The sequence below is a fragment of the Barbatula barbatula genome (assembly GCF_947034865.1).
Source record: "Barbatula barbatula genome assembly, chromosome: 7".
NCBI classification, from domain to species: Eukaryota; Metazoa; Chordata; class Actinopteri; order Cypriniformes; family Nemacheilidae; genus Barbatula; species Barbatula barbatula.
In genome coordinates this window covers 14,961,815-14,983,146 of record NC_136770.1, presented here as the reverse complement: position 1 = coordinate 14,983,146, position 21,332 = coordinate 14,961,815, and the positions used below count along the sequence as shown (strand labels likewise).

General features: G+C 38.5%; 2 protein-coding genes across 9 annotated transcripts in view; one reads left to right on the top strand and one right to left on the bottom strand.

Moving 5' to 3' along the window:
* The window catches only part of gabra5 (gamma-aminobutyric acid type A receptor subunit alpha5), a 44,113-nt gene extending 30,631 nt beyond the window's left edge, over positions 1-13,482 (bottom strand). For 2 of the 6 annotated variants that reach the window (XR_013786899.1, XM_079460281.1), the window contains exons 1-3: positions 1,528-1,620; positions 413-497; positions 83-207 (exon numbers count right to left, since the gene is read on the bottom strand). Coding sequence is in view for 4 of the 6 variants with exons in the window: in XM_079460281.1 (XP_079316407.1) it covers positions 83-207; positions 413-495 (208 nt within the window). In the remaining 2 variants the exon portion in view is untranslated. Of the gene's footprint in view, positions 1-82; positions 208-412; positions 498-1,089; positions 1,621-13,373 lie in introns of those variants that run through there. The other 4 variants (XR_013786900.1, XM_079460283.1, XM_079460280.1 and 1 more) reach the window with 4 other exon arrangements.
* gabrb3 (gamma-aminobutyric acid type A receptor subunit beta3) overlaps positions 1-21,332 on the top strand; it is a gene marked incomplete at both ends in the record, with an annotated part of 65,800 nt that overhangs the window by 21,373 nt on the left and 23,095 nt on the right. The window contains 3 exons of one of the 3 annotated variants that reach the window (XM_079460277.1): positions 3,449-3,496; positions 7,030-7,121; positions 7,231-7,298. In XM_079460277.1, coding sequence (XP_079316403.1) covers positions 3,449-3,496; positions 7,030-7,121; positions 7,231-7,298 — 208 coding nt within the window. Of the gene's footprint in view, positions 1-3,448; positions 3,497-6,860; positions 6,941-7,029; positions 7,122-7,230; positions 7,299-21,332 lie in introns of those variants that run through there. The other 2 variants (XM_079460278.1, XM_079460279.1) reach the window with 2 other exon arrangements.

The following is a 21,332-nucleotide window of genomic DNA, read 5'->3' as shown; positions in this document are numbered from 1 at the left end:
ATTCAATGGGAAAAAACACCTCCAAAGCAAAGCTTGTTCTGATGGTGTTTTAAGATAGAGATGGTATCTAGGCAGAGTTTACCTCCTAGCCCAGGTCGCAGTCTGTTATCATAGCCATCCAACAATCCATCCAGGATCCGTGTGAAAACGGTGATGTTATCATTGAGCTCTGCCTCTTTAGGGGTCCCTGCAGTGGACTGGGAAAGGCTGATCAGACAGAATAAATAACTAGAATTACCACAGAGAATGAACAGCCATAAGCATTCGTTTTCAACTATGAAGTGTTTTAGAGCGATGGTCTAGAAATATGCTGACATCAAATCACATAGACATTGTTTTACATGTTCTAATAAAAATGAAACAATACAATAAATAGCACGAAAGTGAATATTATAGTATTAAAGTAACACACCTCAGATGGCAGGTGAAAGTCATGAAAACAACACCGACCCAGAGACTTCTCATTTTGGTGCTGCAGTGTGGTCCATATCCCATACCTGCAAAGAGTCCAGCATACAGTCATCCACACCAGCACTGAAGAGAGTGGTATCCAGACAGGCTGTATCACTGATTATATGATCCTTCTCGGTGAGAGTGAATTATGCAGGCTCCTTATATGACGTACTTTATCATACTAGAATGTGTGCAAAATCTCCTCATAAAATATCATATTTCATGAAAAAAAGTTCATCAAACAGCTCTCTGATTTGAATGCATGCTGTAACACTATCACACCTAAATCTGCACAGATTTAAATATAGCACAGATATTTTAATTAAATAAATAAAAATGATTGTATTAATTATGACTTTTTTAAAACATTTCTAATAGCAGATTTTATACAGAAACCCCAACAATTTCTAAAAAGAAAAGAAAAGCAAAAAAAAGAAAGAAATCAACGAATCTGGCGAATAGCAGTTTGGCATGTTTCTTGCAACGCGCTCCTTTGCAATTTGGCTGTTAGGGCGCAGAGTTGCAGCAGCCGTCATTCTTAGTTTTAACAGCCTCTGGCGTATAAACTTGTCCAACTCAGTATCCAACTGCATATCATAGATACATAATCCCCGTACTGTAAAAGCCCCATTTTACCTGAATTGTGCGATGGATACACGTTGAAGAACGGCAACGAATTCCTTCCGAAGCGCTAAGCAAAATCCCGCAATGTTCAGTTTACAGCTGTATGGTGATGCATTGTTCTTCACATACATCCAGTCTTAACAAACACACAGACTCATTGTTCCGTATTCTCGTACGTTTCAGTGACTGAGCGACCGCTGCAGAGGAACCCTTCCTTTTCATCACTCATAAATCCAATTGAACGACAGAAAGCGCACAGTTGCCTATACAACATCCCAGTTTTTTCTCTTTCCTTATTCTCCCTCTACACAGCGCACCCCCTTTAACACACCATTACTTTTCCCTTCATCCCTCTACATCGCTTTTTGTGGCAGCCTACCGTTCAGCATCTCAACGCTTATCTGCGCGTCCGTTCGAGCGTAACAGACTTCAACGGGATTCTCCGCTTACCGGGTCGCCGGTTCGGACGTCCGTCGCCGTCTCCGATCCGACTCGACTGTCACTCTAGTAGCGTTCGTTCATATTTCGGAGCAAAGTAATAGGACGTCACCTCCGCTCGCGCGCTGCATAATTATTCCCCGAGGGACATTTTAGCGACCGGCGGCGTTTGAAACTTATTAAGCTTATTTAGAGAAATGCGCGGTTACCCCGTCGCGGGCGAGCGATAAATACGTGGATCGTATAAAACGAGCGGATTTCCAAACAATTCTGCTTACTGGGCATTTTCTGACTGAGCATTTGCCCGTACGCAGCTCCCTTGAGTCTGTGAGGATGTTTAATGAAGACCCGATTTCTCTAAGGACTAACTGCAGACCAATACTGTATATATATCCACTTATTGTTGAAATATTAGATTTGCTTTTTTTAGTTAATGTCATTTAAAGCACATCCTGCGCTTAAATATACTATAATTCATTAAACTAATAAACTGTCTACATACATAATTTATTTATATACAAACGTATAATCATAGGTCAGAGAGAGATGGCTATTTCAGATTTTTGGAACCAAATGCGAACACCCGAGTGCGTTGTGTTTTCGGTATGTATTTGGGAAAGAAAGAGAGTTGTCAGGGTAGTTATGAGGACAGCCATCAGAGGGAACTCTTATCCCATTTTTTATGCTGAAAATGACTCCGCAGTGCCTAAACTTGGTCAATACATGACAACGAGAAGTCCTACAGCGGGCTGCTCCAATTTCATGTTCCTCGGTTAAAATTATTGAACTAGTTTATTTAATAATAATACAATTTCTGCTGAATTGGGGAGGACTGACATGATAGGTAGGCCTACTGTAGTAGCCTACTGTACATAAACATAATGCACAGCATTTATAAAAGTTCGGACTGGCAGTGAGAGTGCACATTTTTCAACAGAAACAAGCTTACTGTATTTATGTTGTTAGGAATGTGGGATCGTTGACTTATTACAAACAATAACCTTAAAGATAAACATTAAATATAGTTTTCCAGTCAATAAATATTTGCGTTTGTGTGACCCATAAAGATGACCTTTAAATGGGTATGTGCAGATTAAAGTACTGTTGAGTGGTGTTACACCGATTTACAGTAGCCTATAGGAGCACCAAACAGATTTTGACTAAATTAAACCTAAAGGGACCGTTGGGTTTAAGGCTAGGCCCAGACTAACTTAATGTTAGAGGTGTCTTAATCGAAAACAATTGCACTGGCATGTGTTAAAACATATCAGTGCGATTGTTTCGTATCAAGATTTTTTGTGAAGTCGTTTTTTTTAAAACAATTTAAACTAATTTAACCAAGACCGGTTTTAAAATAATCCCTGTCCTGGAAACCGCCCCAATATATTCACATTTGGTCACAGCGCCGGTTACAAAAAACGGAACATATTTTCAAAGCAACATTAATTCAAGGTTCATGAAGTTGCACTGCATCATTGTGAGACATAAACAAAAACTAACAATGTGATATTAGTCGTGCATTCTGGGGATTGATTCTTTTTGAAACGCTTCAGTCCGAACGCTAATATTGATGTGTGAATACTGAATACTTGATGTGTGTACTCCAGAGACTCTAACACGAGAGCAGCTGTTACATCTCCAGTCCACCTGTGCCCTGTAACCATCTGAAAATCTTGATTTAGTTATTGTGTATGTGGGCATGTTAAACAGAGCTTGAATAACTAAGATTATTAGAACAGGATAATTACAGCCATCATCCCTGCCTGTTTCAATTCAAGCCACGTATGAGATGTCATATTATAAGAACTAATGATATTTGGTAATTATTTGAATAGGTCAGAGTTTTAAAAAGTGTTCTTTTTAAGAGGACACAAGCCAATGTTACATGATTTCAAATAACTTATTATAACCAATTCCTTTCCCTGTTTTGCAGGAATGCTGTGGATGGGAATAAAAAACTCTTTGCAATCTATGACACAAGGTAAGTTACTGACTACATATGGTGAAAAGATTTTTTCGAACCTGTATGACTTTCTTTCTTCCACAGAACACAAAAGATTATATTTTAATAATGCTGTAACCAAACAACAACAGTACCAATTAGTTCCTTGTTTGGACACAAAACCAATGCATGTCGATGAAAACCCCCGTTTTTCGGTTACCAACATTCTACTAAATATGCCAAAATGCCAAGAGGATGACGAAAAGACGGCAGATTTTCATATTTCATATTTCACCAAAAAATTTTCTGTTGTCATGTTCATCCTTCATATTTCACTCTTTCTTCAGTGGAACACTAGAGAAAAATAAAAGAATGTTGACACTACACAATGAAAGGGAATACTGAGTGAGGCTGTCAGTCACTTACATTCTGCCTCAGATCTTCTTTGCAATCTAAAGAACTCAGTCAGACAGGTCTGCAACAACAGGGGTTTTAAATAAGAAGTCAATTTTTGCTGTCTCTCACGTAATCTGTATAATTCGATCTGTATTACAAGTTATTTTACAGCGAGTTCTGTCACAATCTAAAACAAACCAGGCCCCAATGTCAGCCACATACATATACTGTATGAATTATTCAGCACATCGCAATATTCACTTCATCCACAGGATCTATTTATCGGCATCCATTTAATCTGGAGGAGGTTGTGGGGGCATGTGGAGGAGTGAGGTCTTCTGCATCTGCGACTTGACACTAATAAAAGAAATAACCCTTTTTAGAGGAAGCCAGCACAACTGTTTTCATTCCCTCTCAGTTATATTTCTGTAGCTCATCCCACAGTAGATTAGAACATTCTGAACGTTTCGACGTCTAGTGGGCTTTGGGAACACTGGCTTACACCTCACAATAGGAGGGGTCAGAGGAGACTGCCCATTTTAAAATACTTTTTTGGCCATAGAAACAGAGATCATAGTAAAATGTTTCAGTCCTCCCACGGCCCGTTTGATTATAAAGTCTCTACCAGCATTTGGCTTGGTGTTTGACCGTGACTTGCTTCCATTTGCTCAACCCACACACTGAGGAGCCTTTGCATTTGCAGATGATGTGTGAGTGGAGTGCTTTGTTTGGATGATGAGTTGTGGGTGTGTGTGGGTAAGTGCTGTTCAGTACAACCCTCACTTCCCATCTCTCTCCTTATAGTATCTGTTCCTGATAAATGCTTATATCGCAAGAAGCATAGAAACCATTCCCCAAAATACAGCACGGCTCGCAGGAAACCATTTTTAGCAACATTATTATTGAATACTTCTCTGCCAAGTGTCAGGTAAAACAGTGAAAAAAATTGCATCAGCAAATAGAATTTTTTAGAAATGATTATAAGATTTAAGAGACGATTCACCAACAATTCAAATCGTAGAGGGCCATCTAAATGTATCCATTATTGTCTCCTAATATCAACCTAACACTCTTTCAGACAGTGGATCAATAGCTAAATGTAGCCATCCTAGAACAGAATAATATGTACTTGAGGACAAAAGAAGAAAGAGCCTCTGCCTTCGCCTCTCTGGAATTTAGCTTCCAAATCAGTACCAGGAAGCACAGCCACATCCCTCTATATCCGGCGTCTGCTTCTAAAAGCATTAGGGCGGCATTGGTCCGCACACTCCAGCCTTAATGCAGCATGAGGGATTTAAGAAGGCCACTAACTTGAACCAATGACTGCGTCAATCCACCAATGCCTCCTGTAAACCACCTTTCTGATCAGTCCAAGCAATGGGCCCTGTAATTCTGAACACAGGTCAAAATAACAGGATTTAATTTAAAGGTGAGTTTTAAAGCCTTGGTAGCAGCCATTGTACGCATGCTAAATCTCCAGCAGACTGTCAGGCCTCATTTAAAATCGGATTATGTATAATAAAATTGTCTATGGGCTCACTGGTACAGCCTTAATATCCACTGATGGTGAGTGGTGGTTAGGACAAGTAATATATCAGATTGATTCCATCACCGAAGGTGTCAATGAAGCAGCATTATTCTTCTTGCACTCCGCGTGCTGATCTGTTTAGCACTATGTATGTGCGCGTGCACAGAGGTATACAGTACAAGAGGTGTAATGTGCTTATACGTTTCTAAAGCATCCATTTGATACCTTTGGAGAAGATCGCGCAGCTGAGAGAGAGAGAGAGAGAGAGAGAGAGAGAGAGAGAGAGAGAGAGAGAGAGAGAGAGAGAGAGAGAGAGAGAGAGAGAGAGAGAGAGAGAGCGTGTCCTTACTCAGACTGAAGGAAATAGCCGATGCTAATTAACAATGACCGCATCACGTAAAATACCACAGATACAACGCTAGCGTGCGAAGAAACATCTCTTAAAATGCCTACCTTTCTCGCCATTGAACGGCGAGGAAACTCACAACATCAGAAAGTCGTGACTCAGTTTGCTTGCCGAGTGGCTGCTTTTTCCTCAGAGCTTTGAATTTATGTACACAGGTTGAATTCAAGTTCTGCACCAACAGCACAAAAATTGCAAACCTTTTCTGAATGCCGTCGATTTCTCGAATATAAAGACGAAGCTGAATCAAGCCTCGACTAAAATGCAATTCTGCTCTTTAACACAAACATAATTTTTTTCTTTCCGAAATGCCCCACGTTATTTTTTTGACGATGCCAAAATCATTTCTCGCGTGGGTTTATCCCGCTTGTTGTCTGAACTGAATGTTGACTAAACTTAAAGTAAACTCGATCGGCGCTGTCCACAAAACTGCGTTCGCACCCGAGCTCGTGGAACATCGAGTCACGTGGACGCTTATAGCGAAGCCCTCGTGCTCATATGCCAATTTCATCACACTCCTGTCTTGCGTGGTTATAGGTTACTGTTGCCGAAATCAATATTCGAACTTTCGGTTTCAGTTTGGAATTCTCACGTTTTCCCGGAGTCGCCGGTGCCGAAAAACTCAAAAATACGTCTATAATGTTGCGCAATATCCAGTTTCCCTAATTAACAAGTCAGACCTTCCATTGCTTATAGCTCTAATAAAAAAAAGAGGCGTAAGACTGTGACTTCAACAGAGGGTGTAGATTCGGGACAGCGCAGCACCGGGCGTTATAATCGAAGGATGGAGATCTGGCTGAGCCCCAAACACCGACTCCCCTGCTGCAAGCTCCGGTAGTGTCTTGGGCAAAATGCATTGTATTTACCGAGCACCTATCCAAATAACACAGTCTCCGCAAGAGAGCGAAACCCCGGATTGCGGCGAATTGTTTCCGCGTGTTTGACAGTAATTGGGAGTCATCAATGACTTCTTTAGCAAAGACCTACTGATGGAATAACGTAACCTGTTACCCACGCAAGGAAACCTCTCAACGTCGGTTTTGTCGCTCGATTCCTTTTCCGAAAGAGTGTAAGGAATGTTTGGGAAACAGAAACGAAGGCTGTTTGGTGTTCTTTCATTACCGGTAATTGTGGCAGTGATGTGCTGTGCTCAAAGGTAAGAAGAGCTGGCGGAGACGCGCGCGAGCATGGACCTCCCGGGCTCTCTGATATGATGGAATAACAGTCTTTATTGTTTCTTTTCAGCGCCAATGAACCAGGAAATATGTCCTTTGTCAAGGAGACGGTAGACAAGCTGTTGAAAGGGTATGACATTCGTCTTCGACCTGACTTTGGAGGTAAGGTGTTGCTACTTTATTATACCTCATTTTCAACGTTACGCAATACTTTAAAGATCCTAATATTCGGTTTCGGTGTACTTAAGGTTTAAGTTTTCTGTCGTTAAAGGTGCACCGGTGGCAGTTGGGATGAGCATCGATGTGGCGAGCATAGACATGGTGTCTGAGGTCAACATGGTATGTCTTCCTTCTTACTGTTTTATTGTTTTGTAAACTAATGAATTTGTAGTATAACAGTATACCTACCTGTTGAGAAACTTGATGGCGCTCATATAAAGTGATTTAAATTGTTGATGTGTTTGTTAATATGTGCTGGTTTTATCATGTTGCTGAAACAACATAGCTTATTGTCTTCTAACTGAGAGCAGAAGACTGCTGCTCAATCTGTTTTAAAGCCCATGTAAAACATTTGATTAGAAGATTCCTGTCAGTGGTGGAAGTTGTGCAGATCAGCACCAGCAAATCACTGTCAAAATTAGGTGATAGTGATTTCTCATGATCATGATGTGAAAACAAGTCGGGCTATATCCCACTTGGTTAGGGTTGGACATTTTAAGGCTGTGTATAAAAAAGTTTGTACGACTGGAGTAATGACTGTTTACTAGAGTGCTGTCAAAGAAAATGGGTTCCCAACTGAATAGTGGATACGTTTTTTGCTTGTTTCACGGCGGTTTCACGGCTGTTTTCATGTTTCTCGCACAAGAAAGGTTTGATTTGAAGCATTAATTATTGTGTCACATTTGTCTATTCTATGTTTGCTGGCTGTGGAAGTCCTGTCAGATATGTAGCATCAAAAGTCATCAGTGGTCAGTTTCCACATCAGCATATGAGACTGAGCTGTCTCCATGGCGACCGTGTCCATTTCACAGTCATGAATATGCAGATGTGTTAGCCCTCTCACCTGGGCACTGAATAGAGGACGCTGTCAGTTTAGAGCCCCTCTTGGTTAACAAGGGGATGGACACATATGCTAAGAACACAGCGAAGACTATTATCTGTGACACGGGAGGTAACCAGGACCTGCATTTATTTCGTTAACAGGCTGTTTAGCCAATCATAAAGTTGATGCACATTGACATGATGACATTGGTCTGGTGTACGTCTTGATAGGGTGATAGAATTTATCTCAAACTAAATGAAAAAATGTGTTATAAATGGTAGTATCTTTTTGGTTTTCGTGACTTTAATGCAAGGACCACGCAGACATCACGTATACTGTATCCCTTATGATTTTAATTTTAAAGGTGAGAGTTTAAACAAGGTGACATAATCCTGGATTACCCCCAGACACACATATCAATGGTCAGAAAACATAATGAAACAAACTGAATTAATTATCAACATCTCTTAAAAATCAAACAAGCTAGAAATGTTGTGTTGCCCACATCTGGCATAGTTTCTCATCTTGAAAATTTGTTTCTGTTAACCAGTTCAACCTGTTAGCGTGTTAATGAGCATTTTTGTGTCACTCAGTTTCTAAGTAGTGTCATTGCTGGGAAGAAAACTCCAGAACCATTATTACATCATTCTGATTGGAGCTGTCTGTAATGTTATACCACTCAGCTCAGCTGTTCCGCCCACATCTTTCACTCGCTTCTCCCACTCGCTATAGTGATGCATCGATAAGCGCATTTTTGCAATATTAACATCATTAATAATTAAGCACAGCCACACTTAGTCTTATCAGGTATGTGAATTATTAACTATAGCCACATTTAATGTTATTTCTCCCGTGGAGTTAAACTGACCCCGTCAGCATGAAATATTAACTCAGTTTATAGCAGAAATCAACACTGCTGCAGATACAAGCCCGTTTGGCGGGGTTAGTCTTTTGACAGAACTCGGAGTGCCTGCACAGGAAGTCTAATGGTAAGGTAATCAAGCAGGCACTAACAGGATTTTCCAGTCTAAGAATGGTGTTGCTCTTTACAGATTAGTTATTTCTGTATAACGGATTTTCTTTTTTTGGAGGTACAAATTAGGATTACTTGGCCGGGTTGGCCATTATTGATAATAGCAGTGATCCAGGCGGAGGGAGGAAGCGAACGTGTGTGGGAGGGGGAGGCTCAGTTCGGCAAAGCTCTGAGCGCAGCCCGGCACAGTGGGGATATCAGGGAAACCTCTGTGCACAGTAGGGATTACAGTAGTCAATGTGATTATTATTCAGTGAGACAGTTAAGCATCCAGGGAATGGCAAAAATAGAGAGCAATATGAAACATTACCAACACAGCCATATCTGTGCGCACCAGTGTTGGGCACGTTACTTTAAAAAAGTAATTCATTATAGTTACTTCACACAAATAGTAATTGGGTTAATAACTGAGTTGATTCATTATACAACTAATGTCAGGGAATGTAACTATTGTGTTGCCTTTTAACATTTTTCAAATATTTCAAATAACTTGGATGCCCCCAATATTAAATATGTTATATGAATGAAATGGAAACTAATTAGAATAAAGAATGTGTATAAAACATTGTACACTTATCTACACTATTTTAATGTTGCTCTGGGTCAATGTGAGATACACCTATTGCATTCAATATTTTATATATCAATATAATATTATTGTAAATATTGTACATATTATCATAACTATACTGAAACAATAAAACACAATAGAACAGTTTACAACTGTTCAGTTATTGCACAGACCGCAACTGGTCAACAAATAAGTCTAAAAATAAATGATGCTTCTAAAGACATGTACCAACTTCACAACTGCTAGACATACAGTACTGTACTATTTGTTTTTCGTAGTTTCTTACTAAAGTAAATGGTTAAATAACAAGAAGTGCTCTTAATGTTTTGACTGCTTTCCAGTATGATGGCGGAATGTTAGTTCATGCATTGGCCTACTTTAGAGCAGTGTGGATGGACAGCGTTTGGAAAACACTTGAAAACGATAGTGTGGTCGAAGACCGTTTTAAAACGAAAACTCAGTTTTCAATGGGAAACTTATGGACAAGGTCTGAGCTACTAATGTTGCACATTACATACACATTCCTAGTGTTTTGCCATTACGAGGGAAAAGTTGTGCTTATATTTCCAGTCTGTGAAAGCAACATTTGAACTTGTTGCTCTTGCCATCGCTCTCTGACTCCTATGCATTGATGTACTCTGTGCGACTGTGTTTGTGTGTGAAAAGTAAGCCCGCCTTTCTCTGCTTCTGGTTGGCAAAAGATGAAAATTTTGAAAACTTCAGTGAGCTCAACTTGAGTAACGCTGCATTTTATTGTCAGTAACGGTAACAGCGTTGTAACAGGGGAACAGACATTTGTTTGATTACTCTTTTAAAAAAACGAACGCTGTTAGTAATGCCGTTTATTTATAACGCCGTTATTCCCATCACTGGTGCACACACACACAAATTTATAGCCTGTTTATATATGAACATATGGTTCTAGTGGCTCATCTCTCTTGTGATTATCTTTAAAGACTTTGGGATATAAGCGTGTTTTTGTGTATGGTAGGATGAAAATAAGAGTGTCTCCGTTTATGTATAAAAGTTGATGACAAATTGGTTAGACAGAGCTTATGTCGCTGTCCATGGTGCTGAAATCTGATTTTCATTGTATTTGGTTTAGCTTCAGAATATTGACTTGATTTGATTTAATAATGTCACAATTTGGAATTTACTTCCAAAGATAACCGACAAAACTGGTCATATTGGGCAGATTTGCTTTCTTCAAACTTTTAGCAACACAAGTGGCAAACAACTCTCTGCTGGTCATTGAGACTATTATGGCTAATATGTCACATAATTCTGGTCAATGTAAACACAAAATATCTATATGGAAGGTATGTTTACCTTATTCTTAACATACTGGTTAGGGTAAATGCTCACATAGCACATTTTTACAGCATGTCACTCGTGGCTGCAGGTTACTCAATTTACCACATGGGATGACCATGTTAATGTAATTTTACTATATATACTAAACTCTACTGTTTGTTATACGATGTGTATAAAAGGGGACATGCATACACACAAAGGACCTTAAGCTGTCAATATGTCACACCAAGTAGCTTTCACTTTGTGTTTGGTTAATTCCAGTAAAAAGCCCCCTGAGTGTTGAATACAGGTTTTCCTGTAGTGTTGCTGACAACACAAAAGGCTTTAAGAATTTCAATTATTTACAATTTCCTTGACCCCAGGTTGCCTTCAAAAGGTATTTTCTCATGAACATCCCTGCTTGAAGAGGACTTTTTGTATCAGAGTATCTGAATGTGAAATAACTGCATTTAATGTTTGCTGACCTAAGCGGATGTTTGTGCCAGCCAGGTCTGGACTGAAGTGCAAAAGCATGTGATTCTAAAACAGCTGTGGACAAAAATCCTGTGTGTAGAGCTGAAGCTGTATCCCTACCCAGAAATGTAATTTCTTAGACATAGAATATTGCCTAAAATATATTTAAAGAAATATACTTTGAGTAAGTCTATTAATAAATGAAACATGCATGTTGGTTATATCATTTTCAGCTTTTCTTTTTCAACTTTTTGTCTTCATTTAATTTATATTGATTTAACAAACTTGAAGCATTTTTGCATTGCATAGCGTATGTCAAATTATTTACATGTAGAAGGTTATCTTGTATCATATTTTTCATTAATATCATGTAATCCATCATTAGGAAAGAATGGTGAACCTTATTATCACAAAGCGGTGGATGCTGTCTGTGTTGGATTATGTGTCTGTTTGGCACAATTCAGACTTCGAATTAGTTTAATGATGCAGGCTTCACAAAGAAACTCTTATTTAAAGATGGGGCAGTTAAAAACTATTCGACTGAAGATGTAACCTGTTTAATTCTAGTGATTAATCTACTGATGACTATGATAATTATGGTTTAGGGTATTTGGGAGTGTACAGACTTTGATATGTTTCCTCGTTGTTATTTCAGAAGTGTTATGCTTAGGCTGTAGTATTCTTTGTGGTTGTGGTGCTGGTTCATTGTGTTTGGATTTGAGATCAGACTGTGGATCAAACATACGGCTGTATCCAACCTATGGCCATTCTCCTCAGTTGTGCATTTTATTAATGTGGGCGTTTTTCCCGACATGAAATCTTGAGGGCATAGTTTACCCAAAAATAAATATTCCAGAATCACGATTTTTTGAGAAAAGTCACAAAGTCATACAGGCTTGAATTGATATGAGGGTGAGAAAATGCTTAATTTAAATGAAAGATATTGCATGTCACAAGCCTGTGATGTGTGTGATAGATTGATAGACGTAATATAATGACAGAATTGGACAATCAGCTGCATCGTCCACCTTTGATGAGTCCAGCCTGTTAACTCTGGCCATTAGCCGGTGAGTCACAGAAAAATATGTAATGATTGATTGACAGATCCTCTGCTTTTCTTACACCCCTGTTGACTGTGACAGGGCCTGATTGTGCGGCGTAGTGTATAAATAGCTGGCTACCATGGCAATGAGCCTCGCTCTAGCAGAGTGTCAGGTGGGTAGGCAGCATGTGCTTGTGTCTATGTGTGTATGCGTGTGTGTCAAACATTAAACTGTGGTACCTCATTAGCCAGACTGACGTGTAAGAGACAGCATGAAACACAATTGAGTTTTTGGTTAATACGTTGTTTATAAAACTAAGAAGTGCGAGATCAATAGAGTATGTTTTCGGAACGACTTGCCATCGTATTACGTGACGAAAGTAGCGGTCCCAGAGGTTCTGTGGTGACATGGGTGGAAATTACAGGAGAATTTGAGCTTTTCCCACAGCAATCGAGCACACAGGCTGAGACAAGACCGTTACACTGAGACGAACTTCAGATTTTTACCCCAGAGGGGGTTTCCTAGGAAAAGATGTTTTTTGTTGGTTGAATGAGTCACTGTCTTGAATTTACCTCTACTCTAACACTACCATTATTTTGTGCGCTTAGTTTGTGAAAATGGTTTGCCTTAATGTGTTATGTGAATCAGGAAGGGAGTTTGAAAAATAAGTCAGGTATTTTTTCTCCGATAGTTAGTGTATTACTGTAAACACTACTTTTGTTTGTTTTAACATTTTAGAATGATGCGCGGAAAATGTTCATGTGATGGATGTTGTCAATAGAACTTAATTCATATTGAGCCCTGGTAAATTGCATAGTTGCATTTTTGTACAAATACCTTGACATTAGCATTATTGTCGTATGAAGCTGAATTATATTACATCATGAAATATCCACATGGATTCAGCTTAAGGTGATAGTTCACCCCAACAATGGAAATGCTGTCATCATTTACTCACCTTCTTGTCATGTCAAACCTGAATGACTTTCTTTCTTCTGAATAATACAAAAGAATATGCTTTGAAGAAGGTTTGTGACCGCGGCACCCATTCACTTATATTGTATGGACACATTAAATGCAAGTGAATGGTTGTCTGTTAACAACATTCTTCAAAATATCTTCTTTGGTGTTCAAGGAAAGTCAATGATGACAGAATTGTCATTATTGGGTGAACACTTTAAAATGAGATACAAGTTTTTGGTATACATTTTATGTTCTGATGTCAATGCATATTATTGTCCATAAAACATAACATACAGAGGAAATGTCACTGTTTACTTTGATCCACATGCTTTGTTATTGGCTAAGACAGAGTATCTGAGTGTAGAGAACAACACTCTTAAAAAAGGTAAAATAAGAAAGAATGGTTCCATAAAGAACCTTTAACATCTTAACATCTTTATAATCATCAGATTATAAAAAAGTAAAAAGAGATGGTTCTTTAAAGAACCTTTAGCTGAATGGTTCTTTGTGGAACCAAAACTGGTTATTCTATGGCATCCATCACCGTGAAGAACCTTTTAAGCACCTTTATTTTTAAGAGTGAATGTTACACACACACATTTTGACTTGCATAGTTGAGCAGTAACGCAAGAATTATGGCATGAAATCTCATTTCAGGCCGCCTGTCAGCAAGATTGTTTGGGGAAAGAGAAAAAGTGTGCAAGTTGTTGAAAATATAACGCTCTTTCATAAAAATGAATTAAATACAATGTGCATCTAACGGACCATGCTGCTTACACAGCCTATCCTGATAGGAGCCCAGCACAGGCTATATTAAATTACACTGTCAAAATGTGCTGTTAGTGAGCAGAATAGTTCTCAGAAATCAAGAGCATGCAAACATAATCAATATACCGCTGCTGTTTTTTGTTATGCAGCGGAGGGAAACCTGTCGAGATCATATCCTAGTCACAAGTATTTCAGCCCAAAAATATATATATTTTTTTCTTTTTGTGACTATTATGCTTGCCAGATTTCATTATATCTTTTTTGCAAAAAACATAATCTTAAAGGAATAGTTCACCTAAAAATGAAAATTCTGTCATAATTTACTCTTATTTCTTGTGTGACTGTCTTTTTATCCGCAAAACAAAAAATAAGATATTTTGAAGAATGTTGGTAACCAAAAACCATTGGTCCCCATTGACTTCTATCGTATGGACACAAAACCAATGCAAGTAAACATTTGTTTTAAATATCTTCTTTTGTGTTCTGCAGAATAAAGATAGCCATGGAGGATTTAAATTTATTTTTAATTTATTTTTGAGGTAACTATCTTTGTGGTAATATTTGCCTTTAATTAATATGCTGATTCAAGTAAACATCCTTCTATTACAGCGGTTTTTCAGTAATGAGAATGTAATGAGAATTACCATTGAGCTTAATAGAAATGATCATTTTCTGTAAACATGTTCTCTGTAATGAAGCTGCTGATATTTTTTCTGCCTGAAAGAGACTTTTCCTCGACAGCATCTGAAGTAAGGGAACATTTCATAACTGCTACTGACGCACAAGACTGAAATTCTCAAGTCTGAAATTCTGTCTGTGCACGAACACCACCGCGAAACGTATTCAGTGTGAGCTCTGCATGGATACACAGCAGATGATCGCTCTGGCACAATGTGTGTGGCAAGTATAAGTGGTTGCCCTGGAAACCAATATCATCTTTAGTCAGGATCTGAAGATGTTTGTGGTACTTACCCAGGTGAAGAGGGAGGTCGGGTTGGTTTTATGAAATTACTATTTTTAAAGCATGAAACGCTGAAAATATAATCATATCTACAAAAGGCTCCAGTCGTGCCTGCTATGCTTCGGTCAAGCTGTATGTTTAAAAAAATGCCTAAATGATCTATTGATCTGTGTGGCTTGTAACTCACAGAAGCTTTCAGAAACCTTATGATGATTTGGTTATTGATGATGGATGTTGGTGATTTCCTTTAACTCAATACATGAACGTTGAGTCACATGCTCGATTGTTAACAGAACCTTCGAAGTAAAGTAAAAGTAGAAGAAGCACCGAAAATGAAGGCAGAAGCCTGAGAAACCTTAGAATCGCACAAGGTATCGGCCCAAATGCTCAGCACGCCTGTGTGGGCGTTCTGCAGAGAGAGAGAGCGTTGTCAAGGAGACTGGAATTATTAATATATTTAGTCTTTTGTTTGCTCTCACCCCCTTTATTTTTAGCCTGATAGTCGGCTTTGTGGCCTGTAATTGTTCAATCAGGCGTAATATCAGTGTATAGAAGTGTTAACTCCAAACTTCAGTAAGTGCCTATTATCTCCACCTTTAGGATAAATAGGTGTGCTTGCCTTTCAGTGGCTGGTGTCTGTTGGAATGACCTGGAGGCAAATGGAGCACGGAACGCTCTAACCCAGAGTGGAATTTTATTTCTCAAAGATTGCTCTTTATTAAATCAGAAGACTTGAGTCCTGCGTTGTGTCTCATGAAGAATCAAATGTCTCAGATGTTTCTATTATGTTTTCTCGGATGAAATAGAAGGTCAGTTTCAGCGTTATGGATGTGACATTTGCAGTCATAACTTGAAATATAATATTTCGGAGAATGTATTTATAAGCAATATATTGATTCATCTGTTTATAATTTTCTAAATTGTTGTTGGTAGAGTCCAGACATCTGAAAAAATCACTCTATAGTATTAGGGCTGTGCGATCTCGGGCACATTTGTAATTGTGACTTTTTTTACAGACATTGCGATTTGAAGTCAAGTTCAGTTCAATATTGTCAATAGTGTGCAGCACAGTATGGGTATAGTTACCCTACTGAAAGAAAACAATAAAAAACATTACAGAAATGCTAATGGCTTCCATTAAAACCATTACAAAATTCCTTTTGTAGTGTGTTTTGGGCATTATTCAAATAGGAATTACTGTTGTTCTGGTTCCTAACTGCCAGATTACATCACATCAATAGAATAAAAAAACAGTGTACACTATTAAAACAAATACAACTCCCATCGTATCTCTTAAATCCATAAAATGTTCTATTGTGATAGTGAATTATTCAAATAATAGGTTACATAGGCTGATTGATTAATTTTTAAGCATTTGAGATTTTAAAAAGAAGTAAGAAAATTTGCTGAATGTTTCATTACAAAACAGTTTGATTGAATTTACATTTGTTTGAAACCCGGAGCCACGCGTGAGTTTTGACACAAGGTGCACGTCAAGCCTCGTCCATATTGCCAGATGCGCTTGCGGTGTAGAGCCGACTCAAGTACAAACGAGCATTACGAAGTGCACTCACTCAGTTGGTTAGCAAGAATGCCACGCAAAGCGGGCTTGGAAAAGATTTGTTTCATATTTTTCACAAAGCAGCCAATGCAAATCGAAAGCGATTTCGATTAATCGCTCAAATGGATCTCTCAAAACTATTCTTCATAGCTATAATATTTTAATTTGTATGTGCCTACTTATGAACCAGTACGGATGTGGCAATTCTAATAGTGGCACTGATCTGACTAAGAAAAAACATGCTTTAAAAAAATAATGGTAAGGTTTGCAATTTCCCAGAAATAGCCTTGATGTTTAAGTTTAGTAAAATTATGGTAATACTTTACAATAGGGTGCTATTAGTTAACATTAGTAAATGCATTAGCAAACATTATCTAATAATGAACAATTTAGTTTTCAGCATTTATGAATCCATGACAATGGTTGTTCATGTCAATACAGTTATAAATATTAGTTCATGGTGCATTAACTATATGCCAATATCAAAGTTTATATTTCTTAATGAAAGAAAGCCATAGAGTCATTGATGTCACTGATTTATCGCACATCAAACTGGTGATGTTTCTGGACATTTTGTATATACAGAGCACAAATTCACTGCTTTTTCCTTTTGATTTACTGGATATCGGCCCTGACCATCATCTGCTTTCAACCATTTGTAGCCGATAGTGTGAAAAATTGACAATACCGGTTATTGTCGACATAACGTTGCATCTAAAATTAATGTTGAGAGTATGGCCCAGATAATTTAGTCTGTTGAGATTTAAGTACTGATTCTAAAACTCTCCAGGGGCTGTTTTAAAGGAAAAAACAGGAGCTCTCCATCTACACATTGTTATCCAAGAGAAAATATTGAGACATTCAAGAGATCTTATTTGTGTTTTCTCACTCCTGTGGGAAGTGCCTTCCAAAACTGGGTAAACTATGAGGTGACATCCAGCTCCACTTCAATTATCGATGGAACCCTGTGTTAAGAGGACATCCCGCTGTTTAAATCCAGCCAATATGCCTTGTGGGATACTATCAAGCTCCTGTTGAAAGTCTTAGTAGGCGCAATAAACACGGGAACATTTGCACACACACATACACAATACGCCGCAAGGCCCCTGGGCTTATCCCCGCAGAGCACTCGCAGGCAGTTGAGAGGACAACCAGCAAGATCACGCTGTGACATCAGCCTCTTTGAACACCATGTTAACTACAGCCTGTTGCGTTTCAGAGCTCTGGAGATGAGCATCTTTCTCCGCTCCCCGGAATTCATCAGCTGTTACCAGGAAGTTTTTCCTGTGCTCTACAGTAGCTGTTTCTCCCATCGCACTTGTTTGCATGTGAAGAAGCACGTTGGTGTCTGGAGATAAATCCATATAAAATGAAAGAAATCAGTGTCGGCAACTGACCCGAACCTTGAGCTGTCCAATACAGTTTACAAACAAAGGAGGTTAGAGTCTGACGCTTCAAGAGTCAGGAACATTGTATTTAAGTAGTAGCAAGCATTGGGATTTTTTTTAAATAGGACGCCTATGACGAAAAAGAAGGTGTTGTACACTTTGGATAAAAGCCCTACCACAAAAGTATCTGTATTTTGGACTTGTTTTTAGTTCAGTGTTCAAAGTAGACATTCTGCAAGTAAGTTGATGTAAATGCTCTTTGACTGGCATACGTCTTTGTGTGAGAGCACACGCCTCCAAACACCAGAGGATTTTATTGGTTTCTTTTTTTCAGACACTTTTACACTCAGTTTTTTACTGTTTTTCATCCTCATCATAACTGTAAAATACTAAAAACTAAAATACCAAATAAAAGACTCAAATTAATACAAATTAAAATATTCTAAATCAATGATTGCTATTAACTTCTATCCACTCAAAAAGTACCTAGGGGCTGTGTTCGAAATACAGTTGCATACTTCCATAGTACAGTAATCTTACTTTGTCAGTATGTAGTATGTATTCCTGCACAGTTGCAAATTAATCTGCATTCATTGTGTTGTATACTATAAAGCACACTACACATATTAGCCGTTTATTTGATTTGTGTCAACTCACCCAAAAGTGATACCAGCCACAATGTATAAAATATCTTACCTGATTTATGTTTAGTCAGGCTGGTTCTCACTAAAAGTGTTGCATGCCGCTTCTGTTCTTCCGAAACCTCGTTTCACCATATTAAGTGATGTTTATTTTTGCCATAAGTCATTCTCGATGTTTGACAGTGAGTTTTGCAAATATCTAGCCAACAAAAAGTATTATGAAGTGATTTTCAACTTTGACAAAACAGAATGTAATCATTTAAAAAGTTTTTTTACATTTCCTGAAAAAGGAATTTGGACATACAAAGTCTCAGAAGAACAGTGACGATATTATGCATATTGCTATTAAATAGCAAATAGTGTGTCATTTATTTTTAACAATTAATACATTCAAAAACAGCAAGCAGCATACAGTAGGCAATACACTGGTTATCGGTTTTGAACACATCCCATGCCACAATTCCATTGTCAGTTCAAGGTCCCATGTGTTTCATATCAGCCCCACACTAATAGCTTGTCGCTTTCACATTTGAAGTGATCTCCTCTGTTTGTTTCTCTTGCACTTCATCTGTTATTTTTATCTGGGGGACAGGGGAACTTGTGTTGATGTCAGAACGTGGTGTCACTTCATCATGAGGGGATCCCTCTCTTGTATCTCTCGGTGGAAAACTGCAACAATGATTTACTGAGGAGTCATACCCTGAGATGTAGCTAGGAGCATCCTTGGATGCTTTTATTTTTAGCTGTCACTGACATATACTGCTATAATTTTAGTTTTTAGAAATATGTGTAGATATAGTATGAGATATATTCAATTTTTACAGATATACATCATGCATGTAAGTACTGTGATATATTTGATATCTGGTGACACCTATATGCATGTATACAGGGGTTGAATGTCCCAAGATTTTTTGAAGTCGACTGTTATGTGATAAAAGTCGCACTGACTAGTCGATATTGTCATTAAGAAATAAAATAAGAGATAGGGAATGTTTTGCAACAAGATTTGATGGGTTTACCTGCAAGCTTTTGCGGCGTCATAACAAATTGTGAATGTTATGGAAGAAAACAGGACACATTGTGAATGATGCGTGTGGAAGCAGGACAAGATTACAGATATTATTGCCAGGATGTGACGGAATCCCGCTTAAGACGATGGGAATGACATCCGCGCAAGGACAGTCAGCCGCCGTCTTAAAGGTACCCGCAACTAGTCGACATCAAGCTTTAAATGATGTGACAGAGCATTGATGTCGACTATTTCTTGCAACCCATAATGTACACACACGCGCTCACACACATATAGAGATGCATGAACATGAAGGAATGTGACACAGGTTTTACAGTTTTCAAAATGATGCTGGCTTTGCTGGTTTGTCTGGATCAGGTTGTGTAACAGCACTGATGCACAAAGCCCACACAGCGAAACCCTGGGAAGTCACCATAACAAGAGCTTCGAGACACCTCGCCGCAGAACATGCTATACGCACACACACATCCAGAAACGGTGATGGAGGCACAGAGAGAAAAAGTGACAGATGGAGAGACTCGTGATTGACACGCATGACTAACGCTCACGCTTGGTATTTACACACTTCACTCAACCCATACATTCCTAAACGCTATACATGACAGTGATTTCCTATGCATATACGTATACGAGACCATTCCAAATGTACATTTAATCAACATTTCTAGATGCATTGTGGCCATTCCAGTTTTAAACGAAATGTAAAAAATAAAGTAGATACACACATTGTAAAGATGAACTATTTCCCATTTTTGCTAGTAAAGATGAACTTTTTCCCATTTTTGCTGAATATGTTTTACGAAACCAAACGGAAACATCCTGCAGTACAGTTTATACTGGATGCATAGTTAACGTTGACTAATCCTCTATGGTAACAAAGTGCACAATTATGCATATTTATTCATAAATAAATATTATGACTGTGTTATTCGTGATGGAAGTGCCTCTGCGCAGTGAACGATACTAAATATTGTAAAATAACTGCTTATGATTGATGTTCTCATGGGAAAAAAACTTTTCACAAATCCACCCTGCACCTTAATCAATTAAACAGAATCATTAAAAAAGACACTCTATCAAAAACAGCACTACATCACTATTGAGAAATGTAGATGAACTGCCTTTAATGGCACTGCTGGCCGACACTGTATTTGTCTGGGACATCAAGCACTCTTGAATACTCTAATAAGCATCTACACTTTCAGTAGGGCAGTGCATTAATGTATTGTGGAAAAGATTTGTATCTATAAGTGTCATTTAGGGTGTAATTAAAACAAAAGCATTACAGAAAGAGATGAAGGTAGAAGGAGAGAAAAACAGGAGGGTGGAGAGGGGTGGAAACAAAGAAAGATGTAGAGAGAGAATCACAGACATTAGTTATCATAAAGAAGGTGCCTGTGTCACGCCGTCCCCTCTCGTCTCTCTTCAGCTAATGTACTCGTTGTATCGCACAGCCTTTGTATTCAGATCTGTTGGCAGTGTCTGAAGTCCACCTCAGGGGTCCGAGCCTAGAAGGGACCCTCTAGCATATGTTTCTAAGTGAATTACCTCTTATTACATCAACAGGTTAAGCACATTGTAGGCGACAGGATGTCAGGTCTT